Below are 24,309 nucleotides of genomic sequence, written 5' to 3' on the forward strand. Positions count from 1 at the left end.
TAATTCTGTGCTCCAGATGAATGCATGCGGAATAGGTTCTAGCAACAGTACCACGACAGAAGGAATAATACTGCTGAGTCCATGTGATTGGTTCAAGATCATGTACACATTGACATACTTCACCTAACAAGCCAAACAAAGAAACTCAATCAAGACAAACGTTTCCTCAAAATGTATTTTATTAGATTCAAATGAGAACAAAGGACAGCACATCCTCCTTGCGCCGTCCCCCGCTCAGTTGCATATGGAAACCAGATGCATGTTTTATTGGAATGGTGAGGCTCGACAGCACCCTATAATTTAGGCAAACATCTACGGCGAAATAGGACTCAGATCATCATATCGGACGGGCCTGGGAGTCTGGATGCTCTGCATTAGTTTAACAGGAATTTTCCCGGATTCACGCCCCACATAATCCTTGATCTAATAGTTTTGTACTGTAATTAAAAATAAAAAAAGGCCTTCTTCGCCTTCACCCCCCTCTGGTCTAACGTCGCAGGGCAGGTGAGCGCAGGGCGCTCTGTTGGCTCCGCCCCCACCTGTCCTGCTCAGGGGATGCAGACCGACATGGCAACCTTAAACTATTGAGATCTGTCCCTTGCGGCTTCCCGTCCTCCTCCTGTGTAAAATAATAAAGAGTGTGATGGTCGTGTTGTCCAGCCCTAGGAGCTTCACCGTGGTCAAGTAAAAACATCCTGGTTTGGCTCCAGTCCTTTCTCAGTCATCGTCCACTGTGGGCGTGATGGTCACGCCCCTCCTGATCTGGCCCCAGCCAATCAAACTGTAGCAAAATAAAGCAAATATAATTAGACAAACCAATGACTGATGTTTGAATGAATAGCATAGCAAACCATCTGATTTTGGGCGGTTCAATACGAGTGCACAATGGGAGCGCCCTTGAGGCTCGTCCGTCAACAACCAAGATGACTGCCCCTAATATGTCCCCATTGGATTCTGCAAAAGCTTCCAGACTAACATGAATTTTCAAATTGGACAATGTTAGGCTAGTGTCCAGCAGTCCTTTTAAGTAAACTTAAGTTCCTGTAAATGTTTAAAATAGTGTCCTCAAATGGTTTAAAATAAACACCTTTTAGACTGACCACTATAGAAACACCCTAGATCTAACGAAGCAGGACCGAAGGTGTGACCACGCCCCTTGCTGTTTGAGTTCCCGAGCCCAGGCTCTTACCGTCTCCCCCTAGAAGTTCTGTTACAACACAGGACTGCTCAGAGATGAGATGGATGTAAACCTGCCTGATCTGGTCAGGTACCTCACCCACAGAGACATCCTGACCAGCAGAGCTCATTTAGGAAAAGCCTTTCAACTCACCGCCAATGTTTCTCGACACGACGACTGAGGGCGATCTTCTCCCCGACCTCTGTGCAGACCGGGTTGGTCAGGACGATCTTGGCCAGGTCAGCCTTCACGGCGCTGACACGCCCTCCGGTGGACAGGGACCCGATGTTCACCATCAGAACCTCGTTTTTGGACAGCTTCTGGACCTATGGGCGGGAGACAGTATGTTGGCATAGATTATTATTTTTTTTAAACATTGTATGCATGCTGATTGCCATCTTAACTAACCTTTCGAGTTTTATCACACACAATTAAGAGTTCAGATAGTAGAAATGATGCTCAGTTTTTTGTGGCATATTCTAAGCAGATTTCAAAATTGAGATCAAAACTATGATAATCGATCAGAACAGTTAGACAAGACAGGAGGCCCTTACATGGACATTGGTCAAATAGGACACAAGACCATCCTACCAACCTTCTTACCAATCGACATCAGTCGACTACATTTCCCAAGATGCATTTCTCCTGACAGCCTACCTTAGCAGCCTTCTTGTCTCCCTCCGTGCGGACTCCCAGCAGCCTCCTCAGCAGGAAGTAGGAGATCTCGAGCTCGGTGAAGATCTCTGGCAGGGCGCCGACCGCGCCCAGCACCTGACCCACCATACGGTCAGCTCGGCAGAGCGTGGGGTCGATCTTTGTGCCGACACCTGAGAGGTTCATGGGGTTCCAGGTTAGGGGTCCGGCGTCTCAATTGGCCACACTTTGTGGACCGAGTCTTATGATTTATTGACAATCCATTTGAATTCACATCGGTATTTGTGTTGTGGTCAATTATGTCTAAGGGCAATACCTGAGACAAAACATTTATACTGGTAACATGAATAAATGTTGTAGACCAATAAAGTACTCTAGTTCTGCACAGATGTCATATCAGGATTATATTTTCTGAAAATGTTAAATCCCATCAATAATGAATCATATCGCTGTCAAAAGAAAGCGCTAATAAACATCCCTATTTGTAAACAATCTTTAGGTAGGGACCTTTTTACCTCCACTGTGGAGTCTTGACGATCCATACAACGGTGGCATTATGATTTAAAGAGTGTTACCGATAAGGCCTCCGGGGGCAGCGTACTGCAGGTCGTTGTGCTCAGCGAACAGCGACACGATCTTGGAGAAGATGGGCTTGCACATCAGCTTGCCCTCGTGGTCTTTGGACACGATGCCTGGACGCACCTCCAGCTCCTGGCCCACCTGCCCTCGGAGGGACCCAGCAGGGGTTCAGGTTACAGAGCGCGCTTAGCCATACGCCTGGAAGGGCTACTGAAGCTACCAGTGCAAGTAACATCGTAGTAGTCATGTGTGGCCTACATATCCACATAGTGGTAGCTACAAACCAGGGTAGGAAATTATTTTTTCAAAAAGGTTATTTTCGAAAACCTAACCACAACCCATCTTTTTCTAACCCTCGCACATTTCAGGGGCTATTTTAATAATATGTAGGTCAACACCATATTTACTATGCTGTATGACTGACTTCATTCTTCAGAGGCAATAAAATAAATCCGACCCACTTTATATAATACAGATAAATAATCAAATAATAGAGTAAACTATATTATGCTAAAAGCCCCCCCCCCATATCCTAATTTTGTGGGTAATCATTTATTTTCTTCGGGCAAAATGCACTGAGCTTTCTAACTCTGCTATAAACCTATTGATGAACAGACAGATATATATATCAGGGGTTAATCTAAACCGGGAAAGAGGGGCGCTGCGCCTCCTTGTTTCAACCCAGCGCCTCCTTGTCGAAAATTTTAAATTACTTAAAATCTCCCGGAATGGAGAGCGAGCGAGCAAGACCGCGCACAGGAGACAGACGTGCTCCTAACCGCGTTCGCATCTGTGTAGCGAGCGCGCAGCACAACAGAGAGGGATCTAGAAACTGTGCATGAGGCAGTGTGCACGTGAGCCTCAGGCGCCTCCTGATTGGCCTGGATCGGTAAGTCAACCAATCAGTTTACAGTGTAGGCGGGCATTCTCTGCCTTGAAACGAGTCAAGACCAGGCTGCGGTCTACACTAACAGCTAAGAACCTCAACCACCTGCTGATGGTGCGGATCGAGGGACCAGACATAAGCCAATTCAACTTTGACCAAGCAGTGGAGCGTTGGGGGGGGCTGAGGAATAGAAAAATAATAATTTAAATAATAAAGAAAGTGTTCTTCCAGCAGGTTCCCGAAGTACATGTTTTTTTTTTTATATATACATTACTGTATGTAATGTTCTGCATCTATGGTAACTTAGCCATTTTGAGTAATTTGGCCTTACTATACGAGTCAACATACTGGTCCTTCACAAGCCTCAGAATGATCCATTTCTACCTCAAATTTTCAAAAAATTTCCCCCTTGTGAATTTTTTCTAGAAAAACCCCTGATATATATATAGATAGAGCTATGCAAGACTGAGTGTTCAGAGGGAGCCCTACCTTGAGCACCCCCTTGAGGATACTGCCTCCAGCCACGCCTCCCTTCAGGTCGTCCACCTCACAGCCGGGCTTGTTCACGTCAAACGATCGGATCACTGAGGAAACAGACGAGGGGTCAAAAAAAATAACATTCAAGAGACAAAGAAAAAGGGCTGGGCTATATTAAAATATAATCGACTTTGAATGGTATTGAATCGTCACAAAAAGAAAATACAGAAGAATGTTTTATAGCATCAATTATTGATATTCCCTAAAATGATCAAATATATTAGGTTCAAATTAAATGGTGAGAAGACCATTTGGTTTGGTAGCAGTGTGAACACGTGTTGCACATGTGCATCGGCTCTTGAGGCGGTCTTACCGATGAGCCTGGGCTCGGAGGTGAAGTCTCGGATGGGAACGGGGATCTTCTTGACGATGTACTCGCACACCACCTCGATGTTGTACTTGAGCTGGGCCGAGATGGGGATGATGGGCGCTCCCTCGGCCACCGTGCCTGCAGGGAGGGACAGCAGCACAGCTCAGCGCTCAGGACACTAGAGGCCAGTCGGCCGGACTGGTTTGAACACAGAACTTTTACAGGCCTTTAATCTACCTTCTGGTTTGGACTTAATGTTTAAATTATCCACCAACAATAATCAGTGTCAAAAGTATATCTAAGTCTCCAATTTTGCCATTATAATAATGCCCCAATAAGTCATTTTTTCTGCATTTCCCAAATGTGGAGATCTATTTCAAACATTTCACTGCATCTGCGTTGAACATGACCACAAAAGACGACCCAAAAATTAAATTGCTCCCCGTCTTCTGAAAGACGAACCACGAGGCTTCAGGTGTTGTGGTCAGAGCCCAGTGTGGGATAGTGCCACTCACCCTGAACAAAGGCCAGAATCTGCTCGTACTGCTCCTTGGCCTGGCTCTCCTTCACCAGGTCGATCTTGTTCTGCAGGATCAGGATGTGCTTCAGCTTCATGATCTCGATGGCAGCGAGATGCTCCGAGGTCTGGGGCTGGGGGCAGGACTCGTTGCCCGCTGCAGTGACGACAAGGGCAGGACAATGAGGCCCATTAGACAGAGTGGAGGTAATCAGGGTCGCTTACTAGACAGGTGGGTTCTAGTTAGGGATGGGAATAATGCATTCTTCAGGGTTGAGTAATCACTTGAATATTCAATGTGTGGCGACATTCACAAAGGCAGCCATGGTGACCTTTTATTAGGGCTGCTCGATTGTGGAAAAAAATCATAATCACGATTATTTTGGTCAATATTGAAATCACGATTATTCAAACGATTATTTTTTGAGTTTGAAAACATGATGTATTTATTCAGCATGTCTCTCTCAAAAACACTTTGTAACTGAGAACTTTGAACGTTCGCCTTAAAAAATACACAAAATGGTCCAAAAGAAAATGTTCAAATCTAAAATAATGAGACATGTATCCAGTTGTTCAAATCGAAAACTCGGCTATGATAATCTTTAATGCGGTCAGTTTAACGCGTTATTCACGGCATTAACGCAAACCAATTTTAACAGGGTTAATTTTTTTAGCGCGCGATTAACGCTCTTTTGGCTTGGCAAACGTTGTAGTTTTTTCACCATACCGGATCTAGCTACACCGGAAACAAAACAACAAGCACGCTGCATAATCTTGTTGGTGCAAGCAAGGATACAGAGCGGATGGAAAAAATCCTTAAAAGTGTGTGTGTGTTTGTGTGTCACTCTGTTTGAGCCTGCACGAGAGTTCAATGCTGTTACATCTTTCTGACCAATCGCAGTTCAAGGCCCACCCCGGATGTACCACTTCGGGAGGAGCCGCTCAGTTACTCCCCTCTAGACAAAATCAACTTGGTAGCGACGTTGACAGTTTTTGAGTGTTGCGTCTGTTGTGTGGAGTGGGAGAGTGAGAGGTTGCGGGCGCACAGCTCAGGCTGCCGGACGGCGCCGCAAGGAACTTATATAAAACGCAATATTGTTATCCCACAGTAATCAGCCCGACAGCCCCGAAACGTTAACGGCCCACCGGGAATTCTCCAGACTCTCCCGTCTGTCTAATGGGCCTCATTGACCACTGCGGGTCTCTCTTCTTACTGTCCTTCTCAACACTCTCTGATCTCACTAAAAGGCTAGCAGCACAAAATCAAGGGATATTTAGAATAGGGAAAAAGAAAGTGTGATTAATCGTGAGTCAACTATGACATTAATCGCGATTAATATTTGTATTGCTTGACAGCTGTGATCGTTTGACGCTAAAATGGAAATTTGATTAATCGCACAGCCCTACCTTTTATGTAAATCAATTCCCGTCATTGTTTCGTGGCATTGTGAGATTGGCTAGATATTTTCAAGCAGAGATCTAATCCTTACTGTAACTGGTACCAACTATTAAATAGTTAAAACAAGGAAGACTCACCAATTAAGAGAAGGGCTGCGTCCATGACAGCAGCACCGTTCAACATGGTGGCCATCAAGATGTCGTGACCGGGACAGTCTACAAATGACACATGTCTGGGGGAACGCGGAAGAGAGAGATTGACAGAAGAATAGCATTAGGTGAAGCTCAATAACAAAAAAAAACATTGAAAACAGACAGTGAAACAGTAAAAATGTCTCCTAGTGTCTTACCTGACAAGCTTGAAGTTGCCCTTGGTGTTAGGGATGTCTGTGGGGAACTCATCGGGAGTGCTGCTGCCGCAGGATCGGTAGCATTCAGGCCGGGGACAGCTGGGGTCATCCAGCTTGTACACCTGGTGACAACAAACATGGGAGGTCAGTGACACGGGGAGGGGGAGAGGAGCCATGGGGTATTAATAAAGAGAGGAGAACAGATGGTTACATGGATGAATAAAAGGAAAGGATGACCGCATCACACGGGATGGAAGACAGGCTGGGCAAGAGGTTTGCAGTGAAAAATATCACAAGGTTTCTTTAGAGCTAATACCTCAATAGTAATGACAACATTGTACAAAAAGGTAGCCATGAACACGGGTAGACTACAGAATAGAATACAGATGACATACCAAATTAACATTTGATGTTTGTATTTTGCCTGCTCTGGATAGAAAAATCGTGTGATCATAAGTCAAAGCACACCCAAATATAACTTATGGGGTTCAACCAGAGACCAGCCTACCTTGGCGTTGGCATATCCTAGCTTGATGGTGATGTTCCTTTCCAACTCGTTCTTGAAGCGGACAGTGTGGACACCAGAGATGGCCTTGACCACTGTGGACTTGCCGTGGGCCACATGCCCAATGGTTCCTGGAGAAGGGCAGGGCAAAGCCAATCAGAGAAGGGCAGGAAATACTGCGCTTGCTTTTCAATGCAAACAATTGTAAATCAAAGAAATAACGGTACACAAGCTCAGTGATTGCTGCAACATTTTCAATGCTACTCGAAGCATGTTGTCCTGTATAAACCCATAGTGGAGAAGAAGGTGGGGCTATAAATGCAATTCCTTACCAATGTTGATGGTTGCCTGTCTGCTGATGATCTCTCTCGAGAGGGGAGTCAGTTTTGACACTTCCTAATGCGAAAAGACAGACATCTGTTACAAGAAGCAGGGAGAACTAAAGCACAGGAGTTCAATCTATGGCCCAAAGATACCGTAAGATATGAGATGAAATCCTGTACAAGTGGGACTGTCTCATCCCATACAAGTATGGTAGCAATGCAGCTTTAATTCGAAGAAAATAAGCAAGTTTTTAATTGTTATCGTCCAATGCTGTTCAGACAACGTTCCGAATACCAAGAAAGCTACCCATCTAGCAATTGTGACCTGATAGTAATTCAAAATTAATCGGATTCAGCTCCGGTATTAAGCCTATTGGCAATAATTACTGAATGACAGAAGCTACAATTAGAAACATGGTCCCTCTCAAGACTGACAATATTGGATCGAGAACACTTGACGTCGAATTCCTTTAAGATGTGACTAAATTGCATTTTCTTTGTTTAAAAAAAAAGGATGTCCGAATAAAAAGTGTGCTACGAGCTGGAAACACCAGGTCTGCCGGTGAACAAAACCATAAACCATAACCACAGGTATAATAAGAGCAACCCTGGCCAACGTAGCCGCAGCCTACGTCTAAAAAAATATTCATTTATTTGGACGCAGATAGTTCGGCGATATATTTAAAGACAAAGTGAATATAGTGACTATGGGTATGGCCCACTCACGCCGACAGCGTGTGGAAGCGGAACAGGCTAGCACAGAATGGGGCCTTGGTACCGTTCCCTGCGGGCGACATGGCGCTGTAAACCTTCAGAAGTGCCTCATTCTAGTTATTTGTGGTGTGAAACGTAAGAACAACAATACACACAAATGAAACGTGAAGAATAAACACGTACCAAGGAATTTAAATCTTGCTTGAAAAGATGAGGCTGTCCCAGCGTTGTACCCGACTCGTCACCCGCCATCTTGAACGAGAAAGAAATTGAGTGGTCCGGCGACTGCCTGATTTACTTAGTATATATTTTTTTAATGAGCTACATTTTTGGAGAGTCATAGATTTTCAGTTGTGTGTTAACAAAGCGGTGTTTTGAAATGCTTTTTCGTTGTCTTATGAAAAACACGAAGGCTTCTCATTCATAATCGGAGCAACTGAAAGAACCGGGGTCCTTTTACAATGGATGATGCAACGTTTTAAATGTATATCATTATGACATCGATACTAATAGCTTTTCTTTCACTCCCGTCTGAATGTGTGCATCACTATTTATACATATTTACACGTTCTGTGTCTTAGATATTTAATTGAAAGTCTTTTAACTCAAACTTCTCCGCTACATGTTGGTCCGTCGTGTGATAATGACGTCTATATTTGTAGTCCTAAGGCATTCTGTAGTTCAATAAAGACAACTGTTCAATTTAGGCACTTGATGCTTGGTGCAATGCAAAATTAAGATGCTGTGCTTATTTAAATGTAGATCAAAATAGCAAAAACAAAAACCCCAACAATAATTCATTGAGTAAAAGGTTAGAATTAAGGCATACTGTGGTTACAGTGAATGTTATGGGTCGTGAGTTAGGCCTACTCAAAAACAGTAAACTTATTTTTCCTATTTTCCATTACTAAAATATAAAACGCTGTTCTCCATTTATTAAGTTTTTCAACAATAGTGTTCTTTTGCTGGAAAATACGCCTATTAATGAGAAAACATAATTCAGTACAATAAAAATAAATATGGTAGGCTATCCATTTAATATGTTTATTCAACATGTAACACACATATCCTGTTTTTACCTCCTTAATAAGAAATGAATATAGTACGCCTTTCATATGCAGTAATAATAATGATAATAGTATGTAATGATGTAAATAAATGAATGAATACATAAATAATGTCAGTACATCATGAAACTGGACTAGACAGGTTGACTACAGTAGGGAATAACGATCCATTCTACGTAAAGGTAATATGTACTGAGGTCATGAAATTAAGCAAATGATCATGCAGGTAATTTGTCAGACGAAACTAGTTAATCACTGGAATCTATTCCCATTATTAACCTGTTGGGTCTGCTCTCAGGTCTTCAGTTCAGGATGGAGGTTTCAACCTTTCAGCATGTGACGACAGGTGTAAATGTCTGATTATTTCTTATGAATTCATGAAAGGGTTGTCGGAAACAACACGTCCAGTCGCAAAGGAAATTATTTAATCTAAATAATTATTTAATTAGCAGGGCATCTCTTGATTTTGATGGACAGGTGGGTTCACGTGCTGCACTGCACAACGCCCTTCAGTTCCGTCCGGAAGGGAAATGACGCCAGTGCAGAAAATGGCGTCCAGACAAACTACTGACTGGTGATGTTTGCTACCCCTTTAATTTAGAGCCGATTGTAGGCCTCGGAGATAAGCCGATGGAAGAACTGGCGATGCACTTCAGCCGTCCGTTTTCCTGATTCGGGAATTCAACCCGCAACTCATGTCTGCAGGAGCCGCCTGGCCGAAGAGGGGTTGGGGAGCATCGCTGCGCCGAGGTAAGACGGGGGGCTGAGGAGCGAGCTGACAGCTCACAAACATCTCTGTTGTCACGACTCCCCTCCGCGTTAGTCCCACTAGGATCAGTTGGACGTGGATCGGAAGCTATAGCCCTCCAGGTGGCTCCGTTAATATACAACAGTCATGTTAAACACCACTGTCTGGCTGGGATTGATGTAGATCCCCTTATAGCCCCAGCCGTTGTAGTCGCATGCATTTTCCAACCCATAGTAATGATACCAGCCTTTGTCCTCGGCTGACAGTGTGGTTTTCTTTCTAGCAGACATGTGATAGGTCTTGATCTATGATACTAATTCTGACGGGGTTGTTTCACAACTGTGATTTGCGAGAGTGAAGGGGGACTGAGTAACGCCAGATATCTGACACGCGTGTCCGCTCGATTTGCATTTGTAAACAAGACCAGGTAGCCGGTGTTTGGTTGGCCTACCCTGACTGTATACAGTGTGCACACCTTCTCACCTGCGGTTTCTTAACGATGTCCTCCTTTGAGCAGAGCAAGGGAAACACAAACACAGGAGATGTGAGCGTCCCCAAAGCGCGCTTCCAGTCAAGCCTGTGATATTTCCACCTGGCCCTAAAAGGTATGCTTCACACAGGACACTATTCCCCCTTCCCCCCTTCTTTTAACAATTTTTCTTAAGTTTGACAGTGCATTGTTATCACATTTGAATGGAAATTGGTCTACATCAATTTGTCGGCTATGGCACATTCTGGCAGATTTATTTTCCGTCAGTTCATTCTCTTGATAGCTCATTGGCAAAATAAGGAATTGCACTAAATTATGAATTTAAATCAGTTTTCTGAAGAATTCACATTTTATTATATATTTGATTTGGTATGTGTATTATTTGTCTTTTAAATAAACTTTGAAACACTAATGTGTGACTCAATGTGTTAGGTTTCAAATGAACTTGACAATACAATACTATAATAAGTTAACTGTGTTTGAAATAAGCCTTTCGGGTATTGTATGCTTAATTTTGTACTATGACATGTAGACCGATGGATATGTTATGTACAGTTCCATGCCACTATGTTTAAGCATTGTTTTGAAACTTCATATATATTATGCATGTCCTCTGTAACTGTTAGCATGCATGTTTATGGTCATTTTGAGCCTATCGTTGATCTGTTTGAAACATTGAACACTTTTTTGTTGTTTTCTTGCTAACTAGCTGTTGATCAAGCTTTAATGACATGGTTGTTTCAGCTCTGTTCAGGTAATTGACGCTCAGAAAAGGGACTTGTTAGAATCTACTGGATACAAGGGGCACTGTCCTCTGATTGGTTCGAACAACCCCCTCTGACATGCCCGTGGCCAATCAGAGGTGAGTGTGCATTGTGTGCGTCAGTGCGTGTGTGTTCATGTGCTAATTCTACAATGTAATTATAGTGTTTGGGTACCAAATGGGGAAAAAATCTGTCAAACATGTTTTTATGAGTCATTCTCTGTACAGGTGTGCAGGTAATTATAGAACATGTAACAACATTGTATTGCGTGCCAATCAGCCCTTCTGTTATTTATAGAATAGGTATTTCTGTGTGTCGAATTTTTATCAATAACTATTGTTGTTACCTCGAGTACACATTATTATTATTATTATTATTATTATTATTATTATTATTATTATGTTTTAGTGATGATCCTGCTAGCCGGACAAGGTCATGCCTGGCTTGCTTTGTTTGGGCTCAGAAACAGGCTGATGTGTTTGTGGCCCCAGTGAGGGATAAGCTCCTCCATTGTGCCGAGAGTAGCCGCATACACGCTTGAAAGCTAAAGGGGAACGCTGCTTGTTTAGTCTGAATCGCTGGGTAGAAAATGCTGAATGTCCCCACCGAATGCCCTTCCCGGCGGCCCAAGTCCAGTGCTTGGAGGGATAGGGTTTCAGCAGCCCAGATAAAAACACTCTTTGCCTCCCAACTGCCGGTTCTGTGCGTGGTGTCATCACCGTGCAATCTTAAACTGGGGTTTTCCGGCCTCCCTACTTAAAGTATCCCAAAGTGAACCGTGGCTTCAATCAAAACCATTGTTTAATACTGTGGCAGTAGCATGCCATTAAAGGGTAACCCTGTATTATAGCCAAACCCATGGGACAACCTGGGTTTGGCTCAACGTGTTGCTAGATGGGAACTGTTGGTTTGCTAGGTGACATGTCTCACAAGCTCTGCTACAGAAGATGCCAAGCGAAACCACCTGGCACTAACATAGTACAGTCAGTTACGGCCATTGCAATAATGTGTTTTAAAATAGATGGCGCTGTGTAAGCAGTCGGGGACCTGAGAGAGGGGATCCTGCTTCAGAGTTCTCTGGCCCCCGTCTTATTAGCTGTTGCTCCTGGTTGGACTCTGATTTTGTGGCAGGTGTGCTATGTCCGGGGGGGATGTGGAGGTGTACCTGTCCCAGGTGCATGATGGGAGTGTGTCGTCTGGGTTCCGGGCGCTGTACGAGGAACGGCTCCTGCTGGACGTCACACTGCTGATAGAGGAGCACCACTTCCAGGTCTGTGTCTCTTTTTATGTATTCATGAACGGACACACCCGCGCGCTAATCCACATGGGGACAACAGGAAGCCATTGTAGTGGGGTTGACTGTGACGATGTGATCTGTTGTCCCTCCAGGCCCACAAGGCTCTGCTTGCGACCCAGAGCGACTACTTCCGGGTCATGTTCACGGCGGACATGAGGGAGCGGGACCAGGACAAGATCCACATGAAGGGGCTGACGGCGGCCGGGTTCGGGCACGTCCTGCGCTTCATGTACTACGGCTCGCTGGAGCTCAGCATGCCCACGGTCCAAGAGATCCTGCAGGTAGCGTGGCACACATGCACACCTGCTGGCGACAATGACAACCACGTGTATGTACAGCTGTCCATTAATCCATTCATCGATAAATCATCAATCAATCCATTCATCATCAGCTTGCATAAGTCATGGTAGAAAAAAAAATGGTAACTTTCTTTTCAGAATTGGTTCAACATGGAAACAGCTTCTATGGTATATATTTGTGGTTCTTTGATTTTATTTCATAGACAATATTATGGTTCGAGGATAAGCCACGCAATATCCTGGTCCACTTCCTCAATCCTGTCCTACTTCCTGCTTCCTACTTCCTGCTTCCTGCCCAGGCGGCCATGTACGTGCAGCTGACGGAGGCGGTGGAGTTCTGCTGCTCCTTCCTGCTGGCCAAGATCTGCCTGGAGAACTGCGCCGAGGTCATGCGTCTCCTGGAGGACTTCAGCGTGGGCGTGGAGGGCGTCCAGGAGCAGCTCGACAACTTCCTCCTCCACAACTTTGTCCCGCTCATGAGCCGGCCGGACTTCCTGTCCTACCTCAGCCTGGAGAGACTACAGGTCAGTGTGGGGAACGTTGTCCCCTCCAGGTCAGGGCCCCTCCAGGTCAGGTCCAGCTCAGGGTCCCTCCAGGTCAGGGTCCCTCCAGGTCAGGGTCCCTCCAGGTCAGGGCCCCTCCAGGTCAGGTCCAGCTCAGGGCCCCTCCAGGTCAGGGCCCCTCCAGGTCAGGTCCAGCTCAGGGCCCCTCCAGGTCAGCGCTCCTCCAGGTCAGGGTCCCTCCAGGTCAGGGCCCCTCCAGGTCAGGTCCAGCTCAGGGTCCCTCCAGGTCAGGGTCCCTCCAGGTCAGGGTCCCTCCAGCTCAGGGCCCCTCCAGGTCAGGGTCCCTCCAGGTCAGGGTCCCTCCAGGTCAGCGCCCCTCCAGGTCAGGGCCCCTCCAGGTCAGGCCCCCTCCAGGTCAGGTCCAGCTCAGGGCCCCTCCAGGTCAGGGTCCCTCCAGGTCAGGGCCCCTCCAGGTCGCCTCCAGGTCCCCTCCAGGTCAGTTCCCCTGGCACTAAATTAAACCAATCAGGAAACTGTTGCTCCTGAAGTAGCTGTCCTTTTAAAGGTACTCTGTGTAAGAATTAATAAATTCCTTCTCGCGACTCCTTTGGCCGAAGGTGCGCAGCACCATGCGCTCCATGTGGGGGGACTACCTCAAGGGGTTGGGATCGGAGCCGGTCTCTTGCTTTTTGACGGGTCAATTTCCAGGCAGCTAACCACACAATAGTACAAAACGGACAGCTTAGCTTTATTTATATAACCTTCCTGCTTCAACTTTCATATTTTACAACCTGTTCATATATTGGCAATTTAAAGTGATTCATGTGCATGCATGTTAAATCCTACATGAAGTCCCTTTTTAAGATGTGATGGTTGCAAGACAATACTTGCAGTGTGATGTAAGTAAGGCATTATCTTCGGGTCAAAGATCAGCTCCAAGCTCCCCATCTGTGCCATTCTCAGACAGGCTCAAAGAAGGTCATTCCTACTTTATTCCGGACCTGTCCGCCATTTGGTCTCCTTATCCACTCTGTAGCCGCTACATCGGTCACATGGAAACAGTTTAAATGTTGAAACTCACAGCAGCGCAGCGTGTCCAAGGACACGGGAACTCAAGGACCTTGAGTCCAGTGAAAGCCAACACTGTGGTTCACACACTTGTTGTTGGACAGACTTTATCTCTGTAGACTGCTACAGTTTTTAATTGGTTACTGTGGAATTTCGGGCGTGTTGGGAGAGAAGCAGAAATACACATTGAGTCAGTGATGACTGTTCTACTACTCAAATGATCTGATGATGAATTGATGCAGTTATGAACCAAGGGGAACGTTTTTGTTCTAATGTGTACTAGTTCAAAATGAATAGAGGCATACAGGTTCCCCACTTCAAACCACCTTCACAGTTAAATCTCTCCTCATGTTAATGAACCACCCCCCCCCCCGCTCCTCAACCAGGCGTACCTGGAGAGCGACGCCCTGAGTCGCTTCCCCGAGATCGAGCTGTACGAGGCGGTCCAGTCGTGGCTCCGTCACGACCGGCGCCGCTGGAGACACACGGACACCATCATCCAGTCTATCCGCTTCTGCCTCATGACCCCCGCCAACATCTTGGAGAAGGTGAGACCCCCTCCTGCCCCCCGGCCCCTCTACTCCCCGACAGCCTGTAGGCTAAGGAGGTGAACTCCCAGATGAAAAGCTGTCCTCCCTTTGCCTGCCTGCATCCTGTACTTATTCATGATTACAAAGTACATGTGGGAAGAAGGCATCCATGCTGTGTTGCTAGATGTTAGCTCTTCCCAGGCTAGGTATCTATCTCCACAAGCTAACATTTAACAGTGAGATTTTTGGATGTTGTTTGCTGGCTCAACAGTAGACTGCAGACTTGTTTGTTTTTTAAGACGTAAGCCCACTTGGCTTACGTGTTGCCGTGTTTTGCCTGATGCAAAACCTTCAGCTAAACGCCTCCACCCCCGACAGGTGAAGACGTCTGAGTTCTACCGGTACTCCCGGCAGCTGAGGCAGGAGGTGGACCAGGCCATCAGCTACTTCCACGACATCAACCAGCAGCCTCTGGTGGACACGCGCGCCAACCGCATCCGCTCGGCGCGCCCGCAGACCGCCGTGTTCCGCGGCATGATCGGACACAGCATGGTCAACAGCAAGATCCTGCTGCTGCACCGACCCAAGGTGTCTGGAACCTTGGGCTCTAGGGGGTCCGGGAGGGGGGCCGGGAGGGGGTCCGGGAGGGGGGCCGGGAGGGGGGCCGGGAGGGGGGCCGGGAGGGGGGCCGGTCAATCAAGCTTTATGGATGAAGCCCTCGGTGTACAATGTCTGAAGCTGACTCTATTGATTAAGAGGCTTTACTACAAAGGGGAATGTTTTTGTATTCAGGTTTTTTTTTTTGCAGGTTTTCATTCAATCTTTACAATCTTTCTGTTACTGGAGCTTTTTATGCAAAACAGGAATACCAAGTGCTCAAAGCAGGTTGTATAGTCGCCGTGATGCGCTGTTAACAGTGTGCTGGCAGTGCACGCACGGCCATGCCATTCAAAGTCACCGTCTTGCCGTAAAGTCAGTCCGGACACTCAGTTCCAGCTGTCATGAGCAAGTGATGAGCAAGGGGATCGCACACAGACAGAATAAGAAATAGGTTTAAAATATCACTGAAAAAAATCGGATGGAAGATGGGAAGCTAAGCTTCAGCAATACTTCACGTCAGGTTGTATCGAATATGTGAGTAAGCCAGAAACGTTGATGTTGGTTATCAATATAGTTGATTCACCTATAGTTGATGCGCATCAAATATGTTCTAAATTAGCAACATTAATTTACAAAACTAGACAGAGAATTTGGAGCCCAATTCCCCACGTTCTACCCATAGGTTGAACCACACAAGGGAAAAGATCACACAGAATATGTTCTCAATATTAATATATCTATTATAATATTATTAATATAATTTGCATCCCAATACATATGGTAATAGTTCTCAAAAACCGTTTATTGCACGTCGTGATACCGTCCCTCCCTCTCTCGTCCCCCGGCCGTAGCAGCGGGTCCGTGAACTAACCCGAGCTGCGGCGTCTGTACTTTCGGACCCCCAGGTGTGGTGGGAGCTGGAGGGGCCGCAGGTGCCGCTGCGCCCCGACTGCCTGGCCATCGTCAACAACTTTGCCTTCCTGCTGGGCGGCGAGGAGCTGGGCCCGGACGGCGAGTTCCACGCCTCCTCCAAGGTGTACCGCTACGACCCCCGGCAGAACTCCTGGCTGCGCATGGCCGACATGTCGGTGCCCAGGTCAGTACCGTGTGGTGAGGTCGGCTGGAAGCAGGAAGGGGACAGGATGTAGGAAGGGGACGGGATGTAGGAAGGGGACAGGATGTAGGAAGGGGTCAGGATGTAGGAAGGGGTCAGGATGTAGGAAGGGGACAGGATGTAGGAAGGGGACAGGATGTAGGAAGGGGACAGGATGTAGGAAGGGGACAGGATGTAGGAAGGAGACAGGATGTAGGAAGGGGACAGGATGTAGGAAGGGGACAGGATGTAGGAAGGGGACAGGATGTAGGAAGTGAACAGGATGTAGGAAGGCAAGGCAAGGCAACTTTATTTATATAGCACTTTTCATACACAAGGCAGACTCAAAGTGCTTCACATATAAACATTGTCATACAATAAAATAAAATAATAGATAAGTAAAAGAAAACATGCAAAGAAATGATTAAAATAGAAAGTGCAATGTATTTAAGATCAGATCAACAGTCTCTCCATATTGTCCATAAATGGAAAGAAAGAACCCCAAATATATGCTATAGAAAGGGATAATGGGATGACCCTAAATCGAAACATTGGTTATACATTTTGTGACTTTTTGAGGCGGATAAATGTTTACAGGTATATTCGGTATCAATCTATTAATCGTATATTTTACGTTTTCCTTTTCAAGCAACAATGTGTTTTAGCTTTTACCTTTTTAATTGTATGGGTTACAATCTCCCTGAATCGGAATTACATTTTCTTTGTATTTCAATGTAATTCCCACATCACACAACAAGACATGGTGACGTGTTCCTCGTCAGGTGTTTCGTCTTCCCTCTGAAGAGCTGAACCAAGGCGCCCGCATGCTTTGTCCGCCCTGCAGGTCGGAGTTCGCCGTGGGCGTGATCGGGAAGTTCATCTACGCAGTGGCGGGGCGCACGCGGGACGAGACCTTCTACTCCACGGAGCGCTACGACATCACGGAGGACCACTGGGAGTTCGTGGACCCCTACCCCGTCAACAAGTACGGCCACGAGGGCACGGTGCTCAACGGCAAACTATACATCACCGGCGGCATCACCTCCTCCTCCACCTCCAAGCAGGTGTGCGTGTTCGACCCCGGCCGGGAGGCAGGTGGAGCAGCAGGAGCAGCAGCAGCAGGAGGCAGTGGTGTCAGTGGAGGAGGAGGAGGAGGAGGAGGAGGAGCAGTGGTGAGCAGCAGTTGCGGTGCTAGTAGTGGTGCGTCTGGATGCGGGGGGGGATCGGGCGGGGCGGAGGCGGCCCGCGTCCGCTCCGGCCGCAGCCCGCTCCTCCCCGGCGCGCACGCCAACTGCTGGGAGAACAAGTCCAAGATGAACTACGCCCGCTGCTTCCACAAGATGATCTCGCACAACGGCAAGCTGTACGTGTTCGGCGGCGTGTGCGTCATCCTGCGGGCCTCCTTCGAGTCGCAGGGCTGCCCGTCCACGGAGGTGTACGACCCCGAGACGGACGAGTGGACCATCCTGGCCTCCATGCCCATCGGGCGCAGCGGGCACGGGGTGGCGGTGCTGGGCCGGCAGATCATGGTACTGGGCGGCCTGTGTTACAACGGCCACTACAGCGACTCCATCCTCACCTTTGACCCCGAGGAGAACAAGTGGAAAGAGGACGAGTATCCCAGGATGCCTTGCAAACTGGACGGCCTACAGGTGTGCAGCCTCCATTTCCCAGAGTATGTGCTGGAACACGTGAGGCGCTGCAGCTGAGGTCGGCTCCGGCCCACGTTTTGGTGGAAAAGCTGATTTTTTTTGTGGACTGGCTTATCCCACTTGTAAGATTAGGTTCAGTGTGTTTTGACGCACGGGCGTATACACCTGTGGTGTTCACAGGCGTGTGTCCACACTCTGCAGAGTATCATGAGTGTTAAAGATGACCATGAGTTAAAACCAGAAACCAGGTTCTTCATTCCTTAGTGAAATCAGAACCGCGAGGGATCAAATGCAACGCTATGCTGAGAACGGCGTCCGATTGAGCAGTCAAGGGAAGCAATGGGTTCGGTATTTGGGTTCTTCTGCTGGTCATGTTTTCCTATTGTAATACTCGCACTGAAACACACTCGAGGCAGTCGACTCAATGGTTTTTAAAATGTGCCACGGTTGAAGGCGCATGGATCTTTGTTTGTTTTCTAAGGGTCAGCTGCAGGCCAAAAAGGTTATACTTGGCACTGCAGGAATAGTATTTGTAAAAATCAGGGTGCAGTTCTTTGGTCAAACTGGGAAAAATTCCGTTGAAGTGTCAGGATTTTGGCCTCCATACGTTTTGAGAAGAGGGGAATGTACAGGATTACATAGAATCAAAAAACAACTATAATCTGTTATTTATGATTTCAAAAGGTCCTACCTGTTACTCAATATATCGAAATGCCAAATATTTGAATGGCCTGTAATGCATAGCTCCAAACATTGTAGGTAACAAAGCATACAGGACGCTGTCATTCAGATATCTTTAGACACAACAGCACTCTATTATCTACTAGTTGATATCCAAAAACGTGAGGCAGCTCGTGACTTTAGGCAACATGCTTCAGAAGCTGCATTGAGGCGTCTCCATGGTGACGGCAGCTTATGTACATGCATCCCAAAATGGCTTCCGATACGTTTGGGTCCCCGGCACGGGGACCCAAACGTGTCCCCGTGCCCCGTGTGTGTGTGTGTGTGTGTGTGTGTGTGTGTGTGTGTGTGTGTGTGTGACACACCACTGTCTGCTCAGACACATGTGCACACTTGCATCTTACTGCGTCATGTGCCACAGGGGTCATACTTGGTCAACATCACTTGAGCTCTGGACTTAGTTTTTCGCTCTATTTTTATTTGTATTTATTTAATATTTCTTTTTGTACGGCGAAACCTCTATTGTGCATTTTAGAAAGAACAAAAAAGTCAGCCAACTGTTCCTTTTTACGCTACTAGTTCTCATTTTCCTGGAACATTTAATTTGTCGATGTCTAATATATTTTCGTGTCAGTGTCTTAGCGTTCTGCTATGGTTGTACCCGTGCAGGCTCACGGCGTAGCCGGACACCTCTCACTGAACCGTCTCTCTGGGCGCTGCGACCGGTAACCACCGCTTTTACTGGTGATCCGGTGCCCCGTCAGGTACTGGTTGTACGTACTGTGTCATACCCCTTTAACATCTGAGCTTGAAACCTCTCTGCCCCCCCACCCCGTGCTAACTCGCCCTGATCACAGCCATGTCCACGGCTCCTCTCTGCATAGGAGCAGGTTGCACTCACCCTTCTTATCTGCTATGCCGGTCTTACTCATTGGGTCCCGCCCCAAATCGGGCTGTGAATCCAGTGGGTCGACGCACAGAACACTGAGGGAACTCTGAAAAGAGCCGCCACTCAGGTGTGCGCAGGGTTTTCTGTGTTGGCTGTGGGGTCCCGTGGACACTCTGAAGATGGTCTTTTGAGAATGGTTTAGGAACTCTTGCTCTATGCCAACGTCCTCACGTCCTCGTCCAACGACGTCATCGTTGAACTCCTAGGGATATCAGCCGTGTACGAGGCCCGTTAGGATCAACCTCCCATGCGAGAAAACCAGCATATTGTACCAATAACGTGTTAATGGGAGCGTTGTAGAATGGTGTCTAGGAAACAGACAGGAAAAAACATTGGGATACATGTATCTTTCATTTACAAGCTGAAAACCTTTTGGACCTTCTTTACATCTCTCATTATCACACATCATTCCCATCCATGTTCTGTTCAACTTTTTTATGAGCCTACGCTGAAAAGGGCTACAACGTTGGAGCACTGACGCAGTATTCTTCAGTACTGTAGCTTTTGAAGCATCCAGTTGCTGTGGCAACAGCTATGCAGCAAGCATCGCTCTGTTTATGTTTTGCTTCTGCTTTTGCATCCAAAGAGAGAAATGCATTTCCAGTTTGTTCATCTTTTGTGTTGGATGTATGCTTGCTTACCATGCAAACGGAGAGAGAATGTTTATTGTCATCACTGTCAAGTATTCATCTCTTATCTGTCAAAGCGAGTCGAACAAAGTGGAAATGTACGAGCTTAGCGTTGGCAAGACCAGAGAAGATGTACGTTTTGTGTTCTGCATTTGTGAAGATAGCTGACTGTTACACAAATCACATCCCATCACCCTAAACCCCCCATTCTGCTGTCTGGTATACCTCTAGGCGTTGATGCAGTAGTGCATCGACGCCCGCAAGTCATTCTGTAATATTGTTATTTATTGAATATAGAAACGTGAAGGTATGAACGTCCAAATCGGCGATGAACTGGCAGTGAACATCATGGTCTTCGTGATCACCGCTAGTCACTGCTGGGAAAAGAGTGAATCAGGTCACCAATATGTTATTGTAGTTTCTATCTGAAGAGCAACAGTCAATGCCCTAGTCACGGATTATGCCAAACTCATGTCCTCAAACCGCTCCTTTTTATTTAATACTGAAGATATTTAACTACCCAATAGTACTGTCCTTATTTGATGCACACTATTTCAAAGCACGGCGACCTCAAGTCCTTCATCCGTCTCAAATCTCAAGTAGGAGAAGAAAACATAATAGGATAACAAGGATTAAGCATACCCTGTTACAGTGACTGTATTTGAGGATGGAAGTTAATTGAGATCAGATTAACGTAATCATAATCTGAGTAGTACTTATTTGGAACGATTTGTAACTCTTTCCAGAAATAAACGTTCGTATTGAAAAATGTTTTGTGTACGTGTTGTTTGTAGTGTTGCGCCCTTTACATGACGTCAGATGCTTGTTCTCGGCTCTGCGGCTTGCCGTAGTGGAGTCTTATCAGGGGAAGCAAAATGTCTGCGAGACTGGTAATGGTTCAAGTTCATTCACATTTTAACTATAATAACGGTACTGTCATTTTATTTTAATGAATAAATAAACCTTAATGTATTTGGGTATCGTAGAGATGCCTTGAAAGTAGCCACGCTAATGAATCATAGTGCTAAATTTGCCAACTGCTAACATTAGCTACACCTTTTGTGAAGCTAAACATAGGAGTACACGGTTCATAATTCAGGAGCTCTGACAGTCATTATGCCAACAACGAGCTGAATTACTGTTCTATGTTGTAGCATAATTATATTTCTGATCAAGCATTTATACCGCTAGAAAATCCTTTGCACTGCGTAGTCCACACGTCTGTCTGAAAGCCCGTTTGTAATGTCAACCACCACCGTCCGCCACCAGATGGCGCTGCCGCTCGCCGGCTCCGGGCTGATGGGGGTGATGGTCGGGACTGTGTTCGCTGCCGGGGAAGGGAAGAGTAAAAGCTCAGGGACACTTTTCAGGATCGATGAGGTGGGCTTGTGTCAGACTCCTAATCATTGCTGTGCCTTATGATTTTGATTGCATACAAATGTATCTAATTACCTTTTTCGTCGCAGTTGCCATCTTTGTATAGTACGCCAGAGCCACAGTCCAGATACACTGACCCCGAGCCAAGCCAGCTGGAGCACGGTGTTGCAGCCCTGAGAGAAATGGTGGAGCCGTACACCAGCCAGCTCCAGGTACAACTTCAGTCACGGCAAACTACATGACAACTATTACACGAACACAAAGTGACAGGCCCTTACGAACCATTATATTGTGGAGTCTATACAGTTAAAGTAGTATGGTTGTAGGGCTGGGCGATATTGCAAAAAATATTATCACGATTATTTTTTAGATTTTGATCGATATCGTTATTTATCACGATATATGATTTGAAACTGCTGAAGCCTGAAGAAACTAGAGTGTTCATTAGTTAAACCATACTTTTTTGTTTATTACCATATTTGTGATAAGGGAACATTTAATTTCATTTAAATATAAACATTTAACTTCACAAATGTGTTTTATCTGCTTCCAACAGAACAATATAAGGTAGCTTGCCTTGTAACCTATTGAAAATAATGTAAATAAAAATAAAAGCTCTGACTTCTTTCACATTAAACTCCTTTGGCAGGGCTTCAGAAAACATCTTAAATCTTGTAGAGGCACAACCAATACATAAAAAGTAAAAAAGTGGATGAACAAAGGCCCTGGCACATGAACTGAACTTTAATATATAAAATATGAACTACATATTGCTTACGTAAGTGCAAAATGAAAACATTGAAAAACCAGATATTATGCTACCAGATATTATGTGTTTAAAACTAAAAGATCTGTGAGTGACTATCACATCAAACTCCTTTGGCAGGGAGGCAACAATCTCAAATGTTTGTAGAGGTTTATTTCTGCTGTTAGATTTTTATTTTAATTTTTTTACTTTATTTTTATTTATTTTTAATATCTAGCATTTATGTCTAATGCTTATCGTCGTAATCAACGTGAGTTTTATCGCGATTAATAATCGTAATCGAATTATTGCCCAGCCCTATATGGTTGTACTTGTATCTCTTTCGCCTCTGATTCCACGGTGACTGAGCTGCTTGCAAGCCTTCTTGGCATGTACCTGACGTGGAATAATCAAATTATTATTTTGATCATTTGTTTTGATGGGCCCACGATATGGGTGTGTGTATGTTTGTGTGTGTGAAAGATGTGTCAGATGCGTTGCTTCTTGTTGGAAGACATGCTGTACTTAAGTGCCATACTGAAACAAACTGCTGCTGTTGTTATTATTAAATGTTATATCATAATCACAAGACCTAATCATGAGTTTTATTTATCGTTATATCATATGACCTAAACAAGGTATTAAAAATCGTCAAATCACTTAGACATAACATGGGTATTATTTCGACAAATCAAAAAGACTTAACATGGGTATTAACTATTATTATATCAAATGACCTAAACATGGTATTATATATTTTTACATCATATAAACATGGATATTATTTATCTAAATGGGGGTTTGTGTGTCATCTCCTGTATTCATCATTACCTTTCTCTCCCCCTCTCTCTCTCTTTTTCTCTCTCAGAAAACCAGTCTTTCTGCCAGGGGGAAAGTGGAGGTAAATGTCTGTTTCCTGCACGAATACTGTACATCCTGTCAGCTACAAAATGTCTTTCTTTTTAAGCTTTAATGTCATATGAGTAGTAGTAGTAGAACATTAGAGTATTATTTCAAGCTACTTCCCTGTTTTCAGCCCATATAACCATTACACAACCTACTATTAATTAAAGATACAAATTACGCATACAATTTTAATTTGCTACCAGTTTTCCTCATTGTGTTTGCTAGCCAAGTGTGTTTTTTTGTGCGTTTTGCCCGTGTTGCAAGGCGTCATTGGTCTCCTGTTACAAAACACACCCAAACCATCTCTAGGGTTCTTAAACCCTAGAGAACGTGTCGTACCGCGCTGTGCATGACCTCTCCTCCACTAGAGGTCAAACCAACCCACTGTCCTCATCTGATTGGGCTATTTTGTAGAACAAATGTAATCATAGAATTTGTATTGAATAATTGTCTTTATTTATAGTGCACTGTTTATCCACATCTGGAGTGGCTTTCTATCCTCTTCCACGTGATGATACTAGCAACCCAAGCCACTCACCCAGCTCGACCTTGGGAGCTAATAATAGATAAGTGTCGGCCCCGAGGAGCCAGGCCTGTAGAACAAACCTGGACCTGACGTTTAGAGGTTACAGGCCCCCGGGGGGGGGGGGGGGGTGTTGTGTGGCCTCCATGGAGAGCTAGTGTGTTAAAGTTGACCGTCACACTAGAGGCTTCATCCATGCCATGGAACGCACACAGGGGGGGGGGGGGGGGGGGGGGGGTGAACCCTGTCTCAGCAGGGGCACTTCCGCCTGCGGGTTTCAAACGAGGCAACCTGAGCGGTCGTCGTAAAGGTTTTTAAAAGAAAAGGGACACCTTATGTTCTGTAGCAGCAAGAGTGAACAAAGCTAGGGCGGGCAGCGGATAGGAGACGACCGCGCTGCTAAAGTAGCAGACGTAGCAGACTTCTTGTAATCTAACG

General features: G+C 45.7%; 2 protein-coding genes across 4 annotated transcripts; one reads left to right on the plus strand and one right to left on the minus strand.

Annotated features, from left to right (window-relative positions):
- Nucleotides 1-161: 161 nt before the first annotated feature.
- eif2s3 (eukaryotic translation initiation factor 2, subunit 3 gamma) lies at nt 162-8,289 on the minus strand. The gene is made up of 12 exons (XM_060044947.1): nt 8,134-8,289; nt 7,246-7,309; nt 6,917-7,044; nt 6,409-6,530; nt 6,197-6,291; nt 4,659-4,817; nt 4,147-4,281; nt 3,786-3,880; nt 2,407-2,551; nt 1,835-2,004; nt 1,331-1,503; nt 162-781 (listed from the first exon to the last, which is right to left on the minus strand). Exons 1-12 carry the CDS (start codon nt 8,200-8,202, stop codon nt 718-720), a joined length of 1,419 nt encoding a protein of 472 aa, XP_059900930.1. The 5' UTR covers nt 8,203-8,289; the 3' UTR covers nt 162-717.
- Nucleotides 8,290-9,522: 1,233 nt separating this feature from the next.
- Nucleotides 9,523-21,090, plus strand: klhl15 (kelch-like family member 15). Of its 3 annotated transcripts, XM_060044836.1 has the most exons (11): nt 9,523-9,767; nt 10,283-10,370; nt 11,000-11,117; nt 12,151-12,289; nt 12,409-12,597; nt 12,754-12,783; nt 12,915-13,139; nt 14,573-14,734; nt 15,095-15,304; nt 16,222-16,412; nt 17,254-21,090. In XM_060044836.1, exons 3-11 carry the CDS (start codon nt 11,098-11,100, stop codon nt 18,116-18,118), a joined length of 2,031 nt encoding a protein of 676 aa, XP_059900819.1. In that variant the 5' UTR covers nt 9,523-9,767; nt 10,283-10,370; nt 11,000-11,097; the 3' UTR covers nt 18,119-21,090. The 3 variants fall into 3 exon arrangements, with proteins under 3 accessions (XP_059900819.1, XP_059900820.1, XP_059900821.1); XM_060044837.1 differs by lacking the exon at nt 12,754-12,783; XM_060044838.1 differs by lacking the exons at nt 11,000-11,117; nt 12,754-12,783.
- Nucleotides 21,091-24,309: the final 3,219 nt, after the last annotated feature.

Source organism: Gadus macrocephalus, chromosome 23 (assembly GCF_031168955.1).
Source record: "Gadus macrocephalus chromosome 23, ASM3116895v1".
Taxonomy (NCBI): Eukaryota; Metazoa; Chordata; class Actinopteri; order Gadiformes; family Gadidae; genus Gadus; species Gadus macrocephalus.